The sequence below is a fragment of the Gigantopelta aegis genome, chromosome 4, assembly GCF_016097555.1.
Source record: "Gigantopelta aegis isolate Gae_Host chromosome 4, Gae_host_genome, whole genome shotgun sequence".
Lineage (NCBI taxonomy): Eukaryota > Metazoa > Mollusca > Gastropoda > Neomphalida > Peltospiridae > Gigantopelta > Gigantopelta aegis.
Window position 1 is genome coordinate 113,343,722 of NC_054702.1, and position 20,496 is coordinate 113,364,217.

General features: G+C 37.2%; 1 protein-coding gene across 1 annotated transcript in view; it reads left to right on the top strand.

The window, feature by feature from the left end:
* The window catches only part of LOC121371831 (importin subunit alpha-6-like), a 29,173-nt gene that overhangs the window by 2,280 nt on the left and 6,397 nt on the right, over positions 1 to 20,496 (top strand). The window contains exons 2-13 of the mRNA XM_041498010.1: positions 2,668 to 2,799; positions 6,134 to 6,226; positions 7,873 to 7,969; positions 9,926 to 10,017; positions 10,474 to 10,605; positions 10,921 to 11,009; positions 11,176 to 11,275; positions 12,295 to 12,458; positions 14,343 to 14,421; positions 15,005 to 15,130; positions 19,681 to 19,808; positions 20,201 to 20,376. Coding sequence (XP_041353944.1) covers positions 2,668 to 2,799; positions 6,134 to 6,226; positions 7,873 to 7,969; positions 9,926 to 10,017; positions 10,474 to 10,605; positions 10,921 to 11,009; positions 11,176 to 11,275; positions 12,295 to 12,458; positions 14,343 to 14,421; positions 15,005 to 15,130; positions 19,681 to 19,808; positions 20,201 to 20,376 — 1,408 coding nt within the window. The remainder of the gene's footprint in view (positions 1 to 2,667; positions 2,800 to 6,133; positions 6,227 to 7,872; positions 7,970 to 9,925; positions 10,018 to 10,473; positions 10,606 to 10,920; positions 11,010 to 11,175; positions 11,276 to 12,294; positions 12,459 to 14,342; positions 14,422 to 15,004; positions 15,131 to 19,680; positions 19,809 to 20,200; positions 20,377 to 20,496) is intronic.

Here is a 20,496-nt window from a genome sequence, read left to right on the forward strand (position 1 = left end):
GTCTGACACGAATTCCTACCTCACGTAGGCGGTTCCGTACGGTCTGGTCGGATATCCTGCGCAAACCTGGTATTGCTGCGGCTGTGGAGGTGGCAGTAGTCAATCATTCCCGAAGGTGGCGTACCCGGATGTAGCGGTCCTGCCCGGGGGTAGTGACCCGTGGTCGACCGGATCTAGGGAGGTCACGTGTTGATCCATGTTGCTGGTAACGGTCCCACAGTCTGGAGATAGTGCTTGGGGACACATGGAATGCCCTGGCAACGGCCGTTCTGGATTCGCCTGCGTCTAGTCGGCCGATGGCATTGTTTATCTGCGGTTCACTGAGACGTGGCATGTCCTGGATTGTCAACTGTCGGCCAGATACAGAGGCCAGGCAAGCGAACACCCTGCACTTTTATACTGTCGGTGTTCATGTTGCACGTGCAGACAACGCACGTGCAGTGGTGACATGGTTTGCACGTGGCTGCGTTTTTGCGAATATTCACATTTTGGAACTTTATTGTACAGTAGCTGCGTTTTATCGAATGTAACCGTGGGAATGTGTTTGGGACATGCAATGACCTTATATTCACAAAGCATGAACCGGTAGGAAACATAAAATCGGAGTTATAACCCATTTGTACCCTTTTGCGTTTCTTTTTTTGAAGAGTATATATATAAACTATCTTCCTTATTCATCATAGGTATAGTCACAAATGTGCATGGTGTTGGACATATTTCATGAACAGCAAATTTACACCCTTGCATGGTTATGTCCAAATTTCTGATTTGTGAGAGCTTATTGGAAATGTTGTGTTAGATAACTACAGGGTAGATGTTTATCTGTTAAATGGATGTAATATTGTAATTTTATGAAACACTGAAGAAATAGATAAGATTGTGTGGTGTTAAACATATTTATTTTTTGGTGTCGGACATACACGTGAAATATCACTTTACAGGTAGATAAAATAATGGTAATATTTTGCAAGTAAACTAGAAACAATAAAAACACAGATTGGAATGCAATTTCAACCCTTTATTTAAATAATTACACAATAAAAGCAGAAGTTTACCCCTTTTTTAAATAATTAAATTATAAAAGCAGAAGTTTTTAATGAAGATCACAAAATATGGATAATAAAATTGGTCTTTACATTGAAAAATAAAACTGTCAACAATTACTAGCAACAGTTGGTGTGTCAGTGTTAATGACATCACTCTTGTAATGGAAGATGGATCTTCTGGGTAAGGCCCCTTCCAGTATTTTCCATGCCTGTGCTCAACATTTACTTTTATATCTCCATTTATTGTTTTGTCTAGAACTGTAACCTCACCACAGAAGTCTACCCCATCATATCGCACAACTACCCAATATCCTATATTGATGCAGATTTTCTAATGATCATCCTGTGTCTCCAGATTTTCCCCCACTTGTGGTATGATCCAAATAAGAGTTGTCACAAATATGCACTTGCTATATTCTTTGTGAGTCTGATGTATCAGCAATCAGCAGTTAGCAAATATTGGCTATCTTTGGTCTTTATGCAGTGTAGCTTGTGTGTATTGCCTACAGGCAATGTTGTCTTCCAGCATGTCTCCAAGAATTCTTTCCAAGAGTGTTTCTTTTGAGAGAAACTCAGCATTCACACCTGAATGTCTGAACTTGCTCATTTCCTATGTATCGCCAGACTGCTCACTTTACTATTCCAGTACTTCCATTGATGACATGCTCACAGTGTGATGTCACACCATCTCTCATTCCCATAGGTACAGGATTAAAAATAGGTATCTGCGTAACCTGAGAACTTGTTCTGTTTGAAACAATGGAAGTGGTCTTCACTTCCGAATACTTCTTCAGATCACTGAAAAGTGTATTCATAAATGAAAACACACGGAGTTTTGTATGTTGCAAGTCACCAGAAATAAGTGTATAGATCTCAGTTATGCCAGTATTTATCCAGTCAAATAAAGGCCATGGCTCCAGTGTATCGATTGGATTTCATTTTGGTTGTTCGGGCATTCTCTGAAGAGTCGGTATGAAGGGCAATGTTAACACCATCTACACATCTGGTTGTTCGAGACATATATGATTACTGCTCGTTCTGTTCTTCATCGTGTAACATGTAAACATGTAACAAAAATCCTGTAAGCTGGCTCTTTACTTGTCATATATTTCACCTACTGTTGAGTGGGTTTCAACTCTGTCCATATTCTGCAATTTCTGATAAACCAGCGTGCATCAGGATCTAACAGTGAATACTTGTAGCTTTTACAGAATTCTGATCACTGTTGTATCATGTATTCCTTGTAGTGTACATCACACACCAACAGGTTGACAAATACAGCGGTTCTCTCTGGGAATTCCGTTATATCAGAGAATAACAGATCAAATAATATTTATACAATAAAATTACCGGAATCTTCTACTCCTTTAAGCCTTGCAATTTCTCTGTAAAAATAAATTATTTTACACATGCCCATATATTTTTGTGCTGGGAATAATTGCTTGTCCTTACAGAATTCCTTATTTTCATTGACTCATTAGTCGCTGACAAGAACAACACACCAAAAATAATCACTTCACATTGATAGATGTACCAGGATTTATTGTATGTGCTGAAATTTTTTTAACAGTATGCTAATAAACATTTCATTTTAACCAACTATTATTATTATTTTAAATAGATGTCTGATGCGCCAGCTCCAACCAATCACCGCTTAAAATCCTACAAGAACAAAGCATTGGACTCCCAGGAACTGCGGAGGCGACGTGAAGAAGAGGGAATTCAACTTAGAAAGCAGAAGAGAGATGAACAGGTTAGTCACAGGTCTATGTCTGTACAAGAATGTGGATTAGTGGTCAGTTTAAAGATTCTTAACCTTTAGACGACTAGATTAATTTTTTATAAAAACCACGTTGAGTGAGTACAAGTTTAAAAATTTACTGACATATATTCACTTAAATGTTTTATAAATACATAAAATGAAGTTCATATTTGAATCAGTAAGTATTATTTTTGTGTATTTTTCTAATGTTTATGACATTTTACATCAGTTATTGTTGATTAAAATTAGGGGGGAAAAAAAGTCATGTTTACTTACAGTTATTCCCAATAACAGTGGCTTTCTGACCAGAATTAAAAAAAAAAAAAACGAACTACAATTCATATCCCAATTTATGGTGATTTTCGTTATTGGTAAAACGATTAAATTTATTATCAAAATAGCTGTCACAATCGGCTATCGATCCCTGAAAATTACTGCGACGTGCCACCATTGTTGTCAAGATTAAAGGGACACGCCCTAGTTGTTAACCATTACGCCATTGTTTTTCGCTACTAAACCCATTTTCTCACAAATGAAATTGCACTTTACTTACATTATATTATTTAGAATATACATTATTTAGAATATACATTTCCATTCACCTGAAGTGTTTTTTTGTAACCTGGTAATCCTGGTGTTTGTAATACAGTCAAATCCACTTAATTGGATGTCGGATTATTGAATATTTCGGATATTTGAATATGTTTGTCCTGCACGGAACCATTTGCCATTATGACAATACAAAATCCAACGGTTAATTGGATGTGTTTTTTAACGTGTTTTCGGATATTTGAATATAAAATTATCCTTGCCGAATGGCAATTGCACGTAAAACATAGGAAAGTTTGTGTTACTTGATGTGGTTTTTTTTAATTTATGATCGTACGTAATACCATACTATCGTACATGCAAAAATGAATACTTTTAATTTTATTTAATTTCATTGTTTAAAAAAAGGAAAAAGACTTACAACAAACTTGTTTTCTTGTTTCTTAAATTATTTCGGATGACTCGTTATTAATCAATACATTTCCTAATTACATCGTAATTAATCCATGAACTCTGAGATTCATCTCAAATGTGACCCAATGGCCGAGACAATGCAGGACAATCAAGGATCAAAGTCGGTCATTCCCACCTTGTTGGCGGCCATGTGCGTTTCGTAAGCAGGCATCCCTTAATCTCATGTCGGCCACTTTTGAAGCAGTGTATGTTTAATCCATAAATAAACACTTGTCAGATATTTTTCTCTATGAATTGTCGGTGACAGTAACAAACAAAAGCCGTTTGCTACTAGTGTTATTTTTAGCGGGATCTTTTGATCACGTGATTTTTCCTCTGCAGCTCACAATGTGAGGCCCCATTTGGGGTGACCGATTATGGTGATTATTGTTTAAATTGTTAAATGCCGACAAAAGGTAAGTTGTAGGAGATTTTCTTAGCAAGTTGGATTAATCATCTTTTGGCTATAAATATTGACAAGAACTCTTTTTTTTTCACAATGTCAACATGGCAAATAAACGGAAAGGAAACGATTTATCTTTGGCTCAGAAATACGACGAGATATGTGCCCAGTATCTAGCCAATGCTAACCCAGAACGAAAAAGACAGAGAACAGGAAAAGCAGCCAATGTGGAGAAGGCCTTATCAGAATGGTTTTCCGTCGCCAGACAAAAAGACATTCCAATATCGGGCCCAATATTAGCGTTTGTGTTTGTGTTTTTCCTTCTGTTACATTGAATAACGGCCTTTCACTTATTTGACTTTGGCCAGTCTAGTTTACCTGTCAAATCAGTTACAAATGCACACAGATAATAGTCAGATAGACGTCCTGGTAAAATACAGAACATGGAAATGACTACTTATTCAAGATTATATTGGGTGGTTGGGGTGGGGTCTTGTTGCACTTGATTTACAAATGTACAAAGAAGTTAATAATGGCCATTTAATTATCAAGAAGTTAATAACGGCCTTTTAATTATTTGACTGTGGCCAGTCTAATTGAGCTTCCGGTGGTTTTATCTGGGTCATTAGATGTTTAGTCACTTCTGCTTCTAGGCGTACAAACGGCATTAACTGTTGTCTCTTGTATTTATCAAGTTTATAGACAAACTTGATAATGGCAACAGAGTCACAATATGGAACTTGGAATCGGTATTTTATTAACACAAAATACTTACCGGTTTTTGACGAAAATTCCACATGTCATGAGGCCCAAATTGGGAGAATCGTAATTAGGGTTTGCATAAATCAACGAGGTCTTAATTGGGTATATCGTATGTCGAAACTGTACCTTCGGTTTATTGAATATGCCGCTTATTTGAATATATTTTTGTTGCACGAGGCACATCCAAATAAGCGGATTTGACTGTACCACAAAATGCATTTTTCGTATTTCTTAAAAACGTTGAGCAGACAAGGTCTAATCTATTTTTAGAGGGGATCTTCCTGTTTCAACATCACAGACGTTGGTATACCACGTGACTGTTATCATTGTGGTTCGGTTTGTTTTCTCGTGCACGGTTCGCGCAATCAACATCCGATTTGTTGTCGTTAATTGTGAGGTTTTTCTTCACAGTTCATGAACATTTTCATTAACAGTAAAGTTCAGACAAGTAAGTATCTCAATACAAAATGTTACAAACCCTTAAAACCAATAAGTCTTACGATATCTGGAGAGGACAGAACAGTTGGAACATGCCCGTGAGAGGTGAAAGGAACGCACCCCAAATCTGTGTGCACTCGAGGAAATTTGTTGTGACATAGGCATTTCTGTGCTTCAAGCGACATCTACCGGTGACATCAGAATACTAACTTTCAAAATTATTTCATGTCATTGGGTCACGGGGATTCCCATGGTATTTATTGATATAAAACCTGCTTTTTCAATCTATTTTATAAAAAAACGTGATCTAAGTGTGTTACAGTTTTGTAGATTAACCAAAATTATAATTAATTTTCGTGGACTGAAACTAGGGCGTGCGACTTTAAAAGAAGTTTTGCAAAAATGCTATTTCTGTGTTATGTGGGTTTTTTAAAGAGTTCATTAATAACACATTTTGAAAAAATATAAATGTTGAAATCTGACGACCACATGATATGAGACTTTTATGACAACTAATAATATAACACCTTCGTTCTGTGGTGTCTGAAGATGCATGTAAAAACTATCTATAGGATGACAACAACCAGTTTATGTACATTTTTTTGTATATTTTTAAAATGGAAATAGATTTTTAGTACTATTTAAAATGTTAATATATTTTTATTGTGAAATATGACTGCCTGTGTAACTAATTAAAATGAAGTAAAATGTGTGTTTCAGCTGTTCAAGAGACGGAATGTGTCTATTCCGACGGGGACTGACGACATGACAGTCAGTGATCTCCAGGATGCCACTGTGTCATCAACTGTACCAGTAAGTTAGCTTTCATTTACTCACATGAGTCATAGCTATTCAGTGTATATTTATTTATTTATTTATTTGTTTATGAACATGTTTTCACTTACGAAATGGTCATACATAGTATTCAGGGTATTGGTGTTCCCTATCTTTGTGGGTATCAAGTTCATAGTCAGTGTTTCATTCAGTTTGCATCCTTTGTAAATCTTTGTAAATGAAGTTTAAATTGTATAGTTTTTAAGCAGTCTTACAGATCTATGACATGCTTTGTGTTACAGGGAGGAATATCCCCAGTGATGATTCAAGCAGTGTTACAGATCTATGACATGTTTTGTGTTACAGGGAGGAATATCCCCAGTGATGATTCAAGCAGTGTTACAGATGTATGACATGTTTTGTGTTACAGGGAGGAATATCCCCAGGGATGATTCAAGCAGTGTTACAGATCTATGACATGTTTTGTGTTACAGGGAGGAATATCCCCAGGGATGATTCAAGCAGTGTTACAGATCTATGTTTTGTGTTACAGGGAGGAATATCCCCAGAGATGATTCAAGCAGTGTTACAGATCTATGACATGTGTTGTGTTACAGGGAGGAATATCCCCAGAGATGATTCAAGCAGTGTTACAGATCTATGTTTTGTGTTACAGGGAGGAATATCCCCAGGGATGATTCAAGCAGTGTTACAGATCTATGACATGTTTTGTGTTACAGGGAGGAATATCCCCAGGGATGATTCAAGCAGTGTTACAGATCTATGACATGTTTTGTGTTACAGGGAGGAATATCCCCAGACATGATTCAAGCAGTGTTACAGATCTATGTTTTGTGTTACAGGGAGGAATATCCCCAGGGATGATTCAAGCAGTGTTACAGATCTATGACATGTTTTGTGTTACAGGGAGGAATATCCCCAGGGATGATTCAAGCAGTGTTACAGATCTATGACATGTTTTGTGTTACAGGGAGGAATATCCCCAGGGATGATTCAAGCAGTGTTACAGATGTATGACATGTTTTGTGTTACAGGGAGGAATATCCCCAGGGATGATTCAAGCAGTGTTACAGATCTATGACATGTTTTGTGTTACAGGGAGGAATATCCCCAGGGATGATTCAAGCAGTGTTACAGATGTATGACATGTTTTGTGTTACAGGGAGGAATATCCCCAGAGATGATTCAAGCAGTGTTACAGATGTACGACATGTTTTGTGTTACAGGGAGGAATATCCCCAGAGATGATTCAAGCAGTGTTACAGATGTATGACATGTTTTGTGTTACAGGGAGGAATATCCCCAGGGATGATTCAAGCAGTGTTACAGATGTATGACATGTTTTGTGTTACAGGGAGGAATATCCCCAGAGATGATTCAAGCAGTGTTACAGATCTATGTTTTGTGTTACAGGGAGGAATATCCCCAGGGATGATTCAAGCAGTGTTACAGATCTATGACATGTTTTGTGTTACAGGGAGGAATATCCCCAGAGATGATTCAAGCAGTGTTACAGATCTATGTTTTGTGTTACAGGGAGGAATATCCCCAGAGATGATTCAAGCAGTGTTACAGATCTATGACATGTTTTGTGTTACAGGGAGGAATATCCCCAGTGATGATTCAAGCAGTGTTACAGATCTATGACATGTTTTGTGTTACAGGGAGGAATATCCCCAGAGATGATTCAAGCGTTGTACAGTGATAATGCTGAGGAACAGGAAGCTGCCACTCAGAAGTTTAGAAAACTTTTATCTAGAGGTAGATTTCACTAATTCTTGAAATCAATGCAAGCAAGTTAATGACAAAACGGCCACTTACATATCATCTTAACAATTACTTAGTGTATTATATTTTAATCTCACCTCTAGAACTTAGAAAAAAACCCTGTAAGACACTTTGATAAAAAATATATTTTTCATACTTAAAGTATTATATTGTTTGAGGATTAGATAAAGCATTTGTTTACCAACAAAATTAAAATTCAACCATTAAAATTCCTGTTTTGTATACATTCACAGGGAATTTTTATTAGCCATATTGAAAATGCTTGAGCCAAAATTGTTTTACCTAGTACTGTAGAGAGTATTTATATATGAATATGAAAATGCATCTTTTTTAGCTAATTGTGTACAAAGTGAAATAAATCTGAATAACAAAACCGTATTACCTGATCAAAATCAAAGACAGCAATGGGGGTAGGGACAGTTAATATATTACTTTGATTTTTCAGCTGTGTGTTGGGGGGGGGGGGGGGGGGGGGTCACCCCGTACACCAGCCCCCACTTCTAAGGCCTATGACATTAAATTAACAATCATACAGAAATATGTGGGTGGGTGAATGTTTATGGAGGGTGTTGTTTTTTCTTTCTTCCTTTTTTTCCCCAAATAAAAAACTTGAGAGGTTTTTTGTTTTTTTAATGTAGAGCTCATTATTTCTTGAAATAGCTATCTTTATGTTAGTTTGAATTGCTTTTTTTTTTGCTTTTTCTTTTTTTTTTTACCCATCAATTCCCCACCCCTAACAATTTCATAATTTGCACCATGTTGTTGCTGTTGATTTCAGCGTAGTGTTAAATGCTTGTGGTTTCTGCTTGTAAAATACCTAGGCTTAGAATGCTGACATATATATTCCATTTATTAAAAAAAATAATAAAACCCCACCACCACCCCCACCCCCCCAAAAAAAAAACCCCACCCCAACAACCAAAAACAATTTACGGTCTTTTTAAAATCCAGCTAACTTATTAAATTTCACCTCACAGTCTTACAAATCTATATCTAACAAATATGATTATTGTAAACTAATTTTATTCAGTGTACATTTAACTACAATTTGTATAAATATCGCATGTTCATTTCCCGCGATCTGCATGCGTGCTCTCTACCGTTGGTACGAAATTAACAAAGACAAAGAAATAACCGAAACTGCAGTTAGGTATTCATTGCTGCAAACAACTATTGATTTTCTACAAATTTACACCCAAGATTTACTCCTTTGTAATCGTATTGTTTAATGTCCGCAACAATGTCTCTTGACACATGGGTGTCAGCTGACTCTGAAGCCTGACGTATTTGTGCCGAGAGCTTTCCTCAGTTCAGCCAACGAACGTTCTTCCTAACGTTCGCGAACTATTTGATTGGTGTTCGTCATGTTCAGTTGGTTTAATGTGAAGTGCACAAACCAGTCTAGCGAATGTTTTCTTTTCGCTCGGTCTGGCTGAACTCAGTCCGTTGGATAGCCTTCAAATTGACACGCATTGTCGGTCTGTTTTTATTACTTTGTTTCAAAGACTTTACAAAGTTAAAATAACACGTTACAGACTTTGATTTTATACATGTTGAATGCATGCCGTTAAAATTAATAACCATGATTATTAAAATAAGCAAACTTCATTAGGCCCATGCTGTATTCTGGATGACATCGTTTCTTGTTACTGGTCGTGAGATCGCTATTAGGCCTACGCTAATTGAATATTTGGTATTATTATTATGTTTGAGCTGTCGGATAGATTATGTAACAGTTTGTTGACATCAGAAGACAGAAAATGGTTTAGCCAAAATTTTAGCCACTTGCAAATTTTATTATCCATTTTTTGTAAAAAAAATAGCCAATGGCTAATTTGGCTACAGACGGCACGAGCCCTGCATTCATTGTCTAAATCTGAGACATATTGTGCCAAAAATAATCTTAGTCATCCTTTGATCTTATTTCAGAACCAAACCCACCGATAGATGAAGTGATACAGACAGGAATTATTCCCAGATTTGTTGAATTTTTACAGAAAGATGGAAGTTGGACTTTACAGGTTTGTGTTGACATCAGTCCTGTGTCAGTTTGTTGTTGCTATTTGAGGTGTATTACTCTAGACCAAGTCTCAACATATTTGACGTAACTGTTGCTGATTAAATAATTTGCTCTCAATCATTTACTAATACATAACACAAACACAGTCTCGTGTAGTTTTACTGTCAGTGTTTATTGTAATTTGCTTTGATGCAAGATATAAGTCGTGGGTTTTTTTTAGTTTGTTGTACATCTAAATATCTTGCAAGTGAGATACTGTGAATCTTCATATTTCTCAAGTGCATTTTTCTGTGATCTACATTGGACAATATGAAGGGATGAAAGAGGAGTCATATGAAGAAAATTATTGTTGATTAATGCTTAAATAAGAAAAATGTACTTGAAGATTGCAGCTCTAAATGTTCATTCATTTCTTTGTCATGTTGTTTAAGTAATGATCGGTTTTTGTCCTGTTCAGTTTGAAGCAGCATGGGCACTAACAAACATTGCATCAGGAACTTCACTCCAAACACGAGTAGTAATTGAAGCCAGCGCTGTACCCATCTTTATCAGACTGCTTAGTTCAGAAATAGAAGACGTCCAAGAACAGGTAACTCTGCGTTCTCATTCTGTTAGAATTGTCTGATTTCTCTCAATAACAAAAAATATATCTGTCATTTGTGTGGGCACTAGGAAATACCTGTACTACTTTCTATTATATATATATATGTTTATTTACAAGCTGTGGGCACTAGGAAACACCTGTACTACTTACTATTGTATATATATGTTTATTTACAGGCTGTGTGGACACTAGGAAACACCTGTACTACTTACTATTATATATATATGTTTATTTACAGGCTGTGAGGGCACTAGGAAATACCTGTACTACTTACTATTATATATATGTGTTTATTTACAGGCTGTGTGGGCACTAGGAAATATAGCAGGAGACAGTCCGGAGTGCAGAGATTATGTCCTGGGGGAAGAAATTCTTGTACCATTGTTACAGTAAGTATTCATATCTAACTTGCTTTGGTAACTGTCGTCTTAAAATCATTTTTATTCTTCAATTAATTTATTTAAAATATGTTTTACAGAACAAATGCATCATGTTTCATTTTCTATAGGATTATATTTTTATTAATAATTTACTTTTTTCTTAATGTTCTTTCAGATTACTTAGTAAAAGCACCAGTTTATCTATGACAAGAAACGCTGTGTGGTGTTTATCTAATTTGTGTCGAGGTAAAAATCCTCCACCAGATTTTGCAAAGGTATGAACTGAGGTTTTTCTTCTAACTTGAAGATGAGTTTTTGTGAAATATGTTTATATTGAAATAATCTATAAAAAAATTTAAAAATCTAAGCTGTTTTAGATGGATTGTCTCCTCTTTTTGGGGGGGTAGGGGTGGGAACGGGTGTGTACTTTTTTGCTTCTTGTTTGTGTGTGTAGAAAAGAGATGTATAGTATTTGGATTTCTCTTTTCATATATTTAGGCCTAAGGTGTAGTGAGGCACACATCAATTTAACCTTCAGACTATTGGGTTAATTTTTATACAAAAACCATGTTGAGTGGATACAAGTTTATAATTTTTACTCACATATTTTGACTTACATGTGTTATATTTACATAAAATAAAGTTCATATTTGAATTGGTATTATTTTTGTGGGTTTTTCAAATTTTTATGATATTTTAGATAGTTAATGTTGATTAAAACTAGGCAAAAATAGAAAAAGTCAAATTTACTTACGGGTATTTCTGGCCAGCTGTCCAGTATTTATGTCTATTATTCCCAATAACAGTGGTCTTCTGACCAGAATTTGTTTTTAAACGAACTACGATTCCAATCCCAATATTTGGTGATTTTTGTTGGTAAAACAGTCAAATTTATTATCAAATTAACTACCACAATCAGCTATTGATTTCTAAAAATGACTGACGTTGTGCCATTGTTGCCTAGTGAAAATACTTGCCAAAAACACTTTTTGCGCTTATAATACCCAGATATTTTCCATTGAAAAACGAAAATGTAAAGCTGCCATACTCTCAATCCGTGTGTTGTTTTCTAGGTGTATTTTAACATAGGATTAATTAATGTGTAATTTAGTTGCCACCAAGTTACTGTGTCCTTCTGGTGTTTGTAAGTGTATTTTAACATAGGATTAATTAATGTGTAATTTAGTTGCCACCAAGTTACTGTGTCCTGCTGGTGTTTGTAAGTATTTTAACAGGATTAATTAATGTGTAATTTAGTGGACACCAGGTTACTGTGTAGTTCTGGTGTTTGTAGGTGTGTCCCGCACTGCCGGTCCTCGCCCGCCTGCTGTTCCACACCGACAAGGACGTACTGGCCGACTCCTGCTGGGCTCTGTCCTACCTGTCGGACGGACCCAACGAGAAGATCCAGGCTGTCATCGACTCTGGGGTCTGCAGGAGGCTCGTCGAACTCCTCATGTTAGTTCTTGACTTAAATCAATGTGCTCTAGTGGTGTCGTTAAACAAAACTATAACTCCGGAGTCTGCAGGAAGCTTGTGGAACTCCCCATGTTAGTTCAAGACTTAAATCATTGTGCTCTAGTGGTGTCGTTAAACAAAACTAACTCTGGAGTCTGCAGGAAGCTTGTGGAACTCCTCATGTTAGTTCTAGACTTAAATCATTGTGCTCTAGTGGTATTGTTAAACAAAACTATAACTCTGGAGTCTGCAGGAAGCTTGTGGAACTCCTCATGTTAGTTGTAGACTTAAATCATTGTGCTCTAGTGGTGTCAGTAAACAAAACTCTAACTGGGGTCTGCAGGAAGCTTGTGGAACTCCTCATGTTAGTTGTAGACTTAAATCATTGTGTTCTAGTGGTGTCAGTAAACAAAACTCTAACTCTGGGGTCTGCAGGAGGCTTGTGGAACTCCTCATGTTAGTTGTAGACTTAAATCATTGTGCTCTAGTGGTGTCAGTAAACAAAACTCTAACTCAGGGGTCTGCAGGAGGCTTGTGGAACTCCTCATGTTAGTTGTAGACTTAAATCATTGTGCTCTAGTGGTGTCAGTAAACAAAACTAACTCTGGGGTCTGCAGGAGGCTTGTGGAACTCCTCATGTTAGTTGTAGACTTAAATCATTGTGTTCTAGTGGTGTCAGTAAACAAAACTCTAACTCTGAGGTCTGCAGGAGGCTTGTGGAACTCCTCATGTAGACTTATTTAGTATCTTTATTGTTTTAGTTCTTACAGTATATTAATTTTATATTAATAAATCAGTGTGCTTTAGTGGTGTCATTAACCTTTAGACTACTGGATTAATTTTTAACAAAAACCACGTTGAGTGGGTACAAGTTTATAATTTTTACTCACATATATTCACTTAAATGTTTCATTAATACATGAAATAAAGTTCATATATGAATCGGTAAGTATTATTTTCGTGTCTTTTTATTGTAATTTTTAATATTTTAGATCGGCTAATGGTGATTAAAATTAGGCAAAAAATCAAAAAAGTTGCATTTACTTATGGGCATTTGTGGCCAGCTGTCCAGTATTTATGTCCATTATTCCCGATAACAGTGGTTTTCTGACCAGAATTTTTTTTTAAACCCGAACTACGATTCATATTGCAATATTTGGTAATTTTCGTTGTTGGTAAAACTATCAAATTAATTATCAAATTAGCTGTTACAATCAGCTATCGATCCCTGAAACTTACCGCGACGTGCCGCCATTGTTGTCAAGCGAAAATACTTGCCGAAAACCACTTTTTGAACTCAAAATATCAAGGTATTTTCAATTGAAAAAATCAAAACAAAAACCACCATTTTGAAAAAAAATCTTTTTTCTTTTAATTATATTTCCGTTTCCGGTGAGTGTCGTGTGCAAAACGGCGGGAAATATGAATTGGGGAATGCACTGTATACAGTGTACAGTATATCGACTGACGTGACGTCGGGCGAGATGTCTCGCCTGCAGTAGTCAGAAGGTTAAACAGAACTAACTGGGGTAGGAGGCTCGTTGACCTCCTCATGTTGTAGACTTGTTTAGTATCTTTGTGTGTTGGGTCCTACAGTGTGTAGACATGTGCAATGAATGATCAACCCACTCCCCCCACAAATGAATCCTCGCAAAAGAAGTCTTCAAATAAACTGAAAGCAACTGTCATAATTTAACAATAATTAACACTTTTTTTATTTGATTTGATTAAATTGAGTTTAATGGTTTCTGGAGACAACTAAATGACTAAATATTGCAGTTGTTTGAGTATTTTGAGTTCTGTAAGCTAGAACCTGTTTTAACATGCTGTAATATGCTCGATGTACAGAACCTGCTGACATGTTTGTTTTTCCTTTTTGTCCAGGCATAATCATCAGAGTGTGGTGGCTGCGGCTCTCAGAGTGGTGGGAAATATCGTCACAGGTGATGATTGTCAAACACAGGTACAAATTCTTAACACTTCATACTTATTTTTTTCTTTGACGTTTTTTGTTTTGTTTTTGTTTCTAGCAGTAGATAAAACGAGTGATTATAAATTGTATGGTCGTAAAATAACTAGTCTACTATATTGTTCAGTATTCAAAGTGTTCTGTTTTATGTTTATTAGGTGTGTGTACCTGAGCTATTTCCTTGCCATTTATCTCAGACACACTAAACATTTTAGTATAATTTAGTGGTCCAACTAAAAGTCTTTATTTGTGAATGTAAAAGTATGTTTGTAAACTTTGACTTGATATTGACTTGGATGTAAACAAAACATCTAAAGTTAATTTATTAATCAGTATAAAGTTAAACATTTACAAATGTTTGATAGCTAATATTTTTTTTAACAGATCTATCAATTTGGTTTTTGACATGGTCAGTTGTCACTTGATAATTCCATGATGCATATTTTTTCCTCTTCATCTAATGAATAGAGTTATATGACTAAAAATGGTACCACTGGTATTTATACCTAACGATTGTAATGGAGTGGTGGGGTTTGATGAGGTCAGGTTGTGTATGTTTCAGTTTTTCTGTTATCAGGTTATTCTCAACTGTTCAGCGCTGCCATGTTTGTTACACCTACTAAGTAGCTCAAAAGAGTCCATACGGAAAGAGGCGTGCTGGACAATATCAAACATCACAGCGGGCAACCGAACACAGATACAGGTTAGTACGTGTCTGTAATGTCTGTATTGTATAATCAGTGACAGTCTAGTGTAGGCAAACATCACAGGGTAACAGAACACAGATACAGGTTAGTCCATGTCTGTAATGTCGGTATTGTATAATTAGTGACAGACCAGTGTAGGCAAACATTATCAAACATCACAGGGTAACAGAACACCGATACAGGTTAGTCCATGTCTGTAATGTCCATATTGTATAATTAGTGACAGATCAGTGTAGGCAAACATCATAGAGGGTAACAGAACACAGATACAGGTTAGTCCATGTCTATAATGTCCGTATTGTATAATCAGTGACAGACCAGTGTAGGCAAACATTATCAAACATCACAGGGTTACAGATACAGGTTAGTCCATGTCTGTAATGTCCGTATTGTATAATTAGTGACAGACCAGTGTAGGCAAACATTATCAAACAGAACACAGATACAGGTTAGTCCATGTCTGTAATGTCCGTATTGTATAATCAGTGACAGACCAGTGTAGGCAAACATTATCAAACATCACAGGGTAACAGAACACAGATACAGGTTAGTCCGTGTCTGTAATGTCCGTATTGTATAATTAGTGACAGACCAGTGTAGGCAAACATCATAGAGGGTAACAGAACACAGATACAGGTTAGTCCATGTCTGTAATGTCCGTATTGTATAATCAGTGACAGACCAGTGTAGGCAAACATCACAGGGTAACAGAACACAGATACAGGTTAGTCTGTATCTGTAATGTCCGTATTGTATAATTAGTGACAGACCAGTGTAGGCAAATATCACAGGGTAAAAGAACACAGATACAGGTTAGTCCGTATTTGTAATGTCCGTATTGTATAATCAGTGACAGACCAGTGTTGGCAAATATCACAGGGTAACAGAACACAGATACAGGTTAGTCCATGTCTGTAATGTCAGTATTGTATAATTAGTGACAGACCAGTGTAGGCAAACATTATCAAACATCACAGGGTAACAGAACACCGATACAGGTTAGTCCATGTCAGTAATGTCCATATTGTATAATTAGTGACAGATCAGTGTAGGCAAACATCATGGAGGGTAACAGAACACAGATACAGGTTAGTCCATGTCTATAATGTCCGTATTGTATAATCAGTGACAGACCAGTGTAGGCAAACATCACAGGGTAACAGATACAGGTTAGTCCATGTCTGTAATGTCCGTATTGTATAATTAGTGACAGACCAGTGTAGGCAAACATCACAGGGTAACAGAACATAGATACAGGTTAGTCCGTGTCTGTAATGTCTGTATATTAGTGACAGACATGTGTAAGCAAATCATAAAAATTACATCATAGGGTAAAAGAACACAGATACAGGTTAGTCTGTGTCTGTAATGTCGGTATTGTATAATTAGTGACAGACCAGTGTAGGCAAACATTATCAAACATCACAGGGTAACAGAACACAGATACAGGTTAGTCCATGTCTGTAATGTCCATATTGTATAATCAGTGACAGACCAGTGTAGGCAAACATTATCAAACATCACAGGGTAACAGAACACAGATACAGGTTAGTCTGTGTCTGTAATGTCCATATTGTATAATTAGTGACAGACCAGTGCAGGCAAACATCACAGAGGGTAACAGAACACAGATACAGGTTAGTCTGTGTCTGTAATGTCCATATTGTATAATCAGTGACAGACCAGTGTAGGCAAACATGATCAAACATCACAGGGTAACAGAACACAGATACAGGTTAGTCTGTGTCTGTAATGTCCATATTGTATAATTAGCGACAGACCAGTGCAGGCAAACATCACAGAGGGTAACAGAACACAGATACAGGTTAATCCGTGTCTGTAATGTCTGTATATTAGTGACAGACATGTGTAGGCAAATCATAAAAATTTGCATTGGTTAAAAAAAAATATATATAGAGGCTATTCATGGGTTTTTTCGAATACGATTTTTATGTCAACTCGTGATGTGTGAAAACCATATTTTCACGAATTGCGAAGCAATGAGTGAAAATATGGTTTTCACACATCACGAGTTGACATAAAAATCGTATTCGGAAAAACACCATGAAATGGTCTATTTATTATATACATATTTCCTAATTTTTGACAATATCTTTCGCTCTTTGGTAATATCTTTCACTTATCCTATCGAAAACACGTAACGTCATGATATATACTCTTCAAAAAAAGAAACGCAAAAGGGTACAAATGGGTTATAACACCGATTTTATGTTTCCTACCGGTTCATGCTTTGTGAATATAAGGTCATTGCATGTCCCAAACACATTCCCACGGTTACATTCGATAAAACGCAGCTACTGTACAATAAAGTTCCAAAATGTGAATATTCGCAAAAACGCAGCCACGTGCAAACCATGTCACCACTGCACGTGCGTTGTCTGCACGTGCAACATGAACACCGACAGTATAAAAGTGCAGGGTGTTCGCTTGCCTGGCCTCTGTATCTGGCCGACAGTTGACAATCCAGGACATGCCACGTCTCGGTGAACCGCAGAGAAACAATGCCATCGGCCGACTAGACGCAGGCGAATCCAGAACGGCCGTTGCCAGGGCATTCCATGTGTCCCCAAGCACCATCTCCAGACTGGGGGACCGTTACCAGCAACATGGATCAACACGTGACCTCCCTAGATCCGGTCGACCACGGGTCACTACCCCCGGGCAGGACCGCTACATCCGGGTACACCACCTTCGGGAACGATTGACTACTGCCACCTCCACAGCCGCAGCAATACCAGGTTTGCGCAGGATATCCGACCAGACCGTACGGAACCGCCTACGTGAGGTAGGAATTCGTGCCAGACGTCCAGTTCGAGGTGTCATCTTAACACCACAACACCGTCGACTCCGACTGCAGTGGTGCCAGATTCATCGACAATGGCCTCAACTGCGATGGAGACAGGTGTGGTTCAGTGACGAGTCCCGATTTCTGCTCCGACGTCATGATGGAAGATGTCGCGTGTATAGGCGTCGTGGTGAACGTTATGCGGCAAACTGCGTGCAGGAAGTGGACAGATTCGGCGGGGGTAGTGTCATGGTGTGGGCAGCCATCTCACACACTGGCAGAACTGACCTGGTCCACGTGCAGGGCAACCTGAATGCACAGGGCTACATTGACCAGATCCTCCGGCCACACATCGTTCCAGTTATGGCCAACGCCAACGCAGTGTTCCAACATGACAACGCCAGGCCTCACACAGCACGTCTCACAACGGCTTTCCTACAGAACAACAACATTAATGTCCTTCCTTGGCCATCGATATCACCGGATTTGAACCCAATTGAGCATCTATGGGACGAGTTGGACCGACGCCTCTGACAGCGACAACCACAGCCCCAGACCCTGCCCGAGCTGGCAGCAGCCTTGCAGGCCGAGTGGGCCACCATCCCCCGGGACGTCATCCGTACTCTGGTTGCTTCAATGGGCAGGCGGTGCCAGGCAGTTGTCAACACACGCGGAGGCCACACCTGGTATTGACTCCAGATGACCTTGACCTTGGTGGTGTGTCCTATCACTTACTCACAATGGACTAGAGTGAATTGTGAACAATCCTGCAACATTTGGTAATTATCGGACTCACCATTCAATAATTAAATCAATTCTCCAAATGTTACGACAATGTGGTTTTGCGTTTCTTCTTTTGAAGAGTATATTTCTTCCTATGGAACTTTGCCAGAAAATTTACTTTACCATAGACTTTTCAAAAGAAATTTGATTAAAATTTATCTTTATTAACATTTATTTAACAATACTGCGGTGCAAACATACCTGACAAAGTGATCCTCTAAAAACTCCCAACAAAAACAAAACGAGTTGAACACTGTTAAATTCTTACACTTAAACTCGATGACACTACATTGTGTCATCATTATTTAGCTTCGTATTCAATTTGTTTTATATATTTTATCATAATTGCACTTCGTATCCGGTTTTTATAGGTACAGTTGTTTAAATTACATTGCATTGGTAATCATCAAATTTAAATACGAAGACAAAGGGAGATAATTTAATCTTTTACAAAAAAGTAAATACGACTTCTATATTTTCACTGTAGCTAAAATACAGTGAACATATTACTTTTCACCGGATATGACTTTTATGGTTTCCGTAGATCTATATATTTCATTGCTATGTATATAATAAATATATATATATATATTGTTTTTCTTTTCAGGGTGTTATATTTATTATTTATAAACACTAGTCTAACTATAATATTGTCAGTCCTTTCAGGATTTTATATTTATTATTTATAAACACTAGTCTTAACTATAATATTGTCAGGCTATTCAGGATGTTATATTTATTATTTATAACACTAGTCTAACTATAATATTGTCAGGCTATTCAGGTTGTTATATTTATTATTTATAAACACTAGTCTTAACTATAATATTGTCAGTCCTTTCAGGGTGTTATATTTATTATTTATAAACACTGGTTTAACTATAATGTCAGGCTATTCAGGATGCTCAGTCTAATTATATTGTCAGTATGTTCAATGTGTTGTGTTTGTTATTTCAGAATGTCATAGATGCTAATATATTCCCTGTGCTAATCAGTATTCTTGGCAAGGCCGAGTTCAAGACACGGAAGGAAGCGGCGTGGGCTATTACAAATGCTACATCGGGTGGTTCACCAGAACAAATCCGGTTAGTCTGCATTTCCATTCCGTCTTTCTCCTTATTATTCTCATTCAGTGTTTTCAATTTGCACTATACTAATATCTTTATGCATGCATTTAAATTTAAAGTCTCCTACATTCAAAACTAGTGTATACACTTAAAATAAGAGAACATATTAACTTCAGTTTACAGCCATTACCAATGTATGGAATATTTTTTCTAATAAATTGTGCAGATCAAAATTATGTAAGTTACTTGAAGTGATCGAGTACAATGGTAACAGATTGTGTAAGAATTAGGGTGTCTGCTCACTAATCACTGGGTTTGCCTGTGACTAGTTATGATACATTCTCATATGTCTGGTGCTAGTTTGGTACATTCTGCTACTGCTATTCTGTAATGACTGGTTTGGTTGTTAGGTTCCTGGTGGAGCAGGGCTGTATATCTCCACTGTGTGACTTGCTGACGGTGATGGACAGTAAAATCGTCCATGTTGCCCTCAATGGCTTGGAGAACATTCTACGTCTGGGTGAGCAGGATGCCAAACACAGCAACAACATGAATCCCTATGCTGTTCTCATCGAGGAGTGCTATGGTGAGAACTTAATAAAAATAAAACACATTAAATATTTTGGTTCACCAAGGCGTGATTTTTCATCAGTGGTTCAAATATGTTAGGTTTAATCCTCGAAGAAAAAATCAGTTTACCATGACT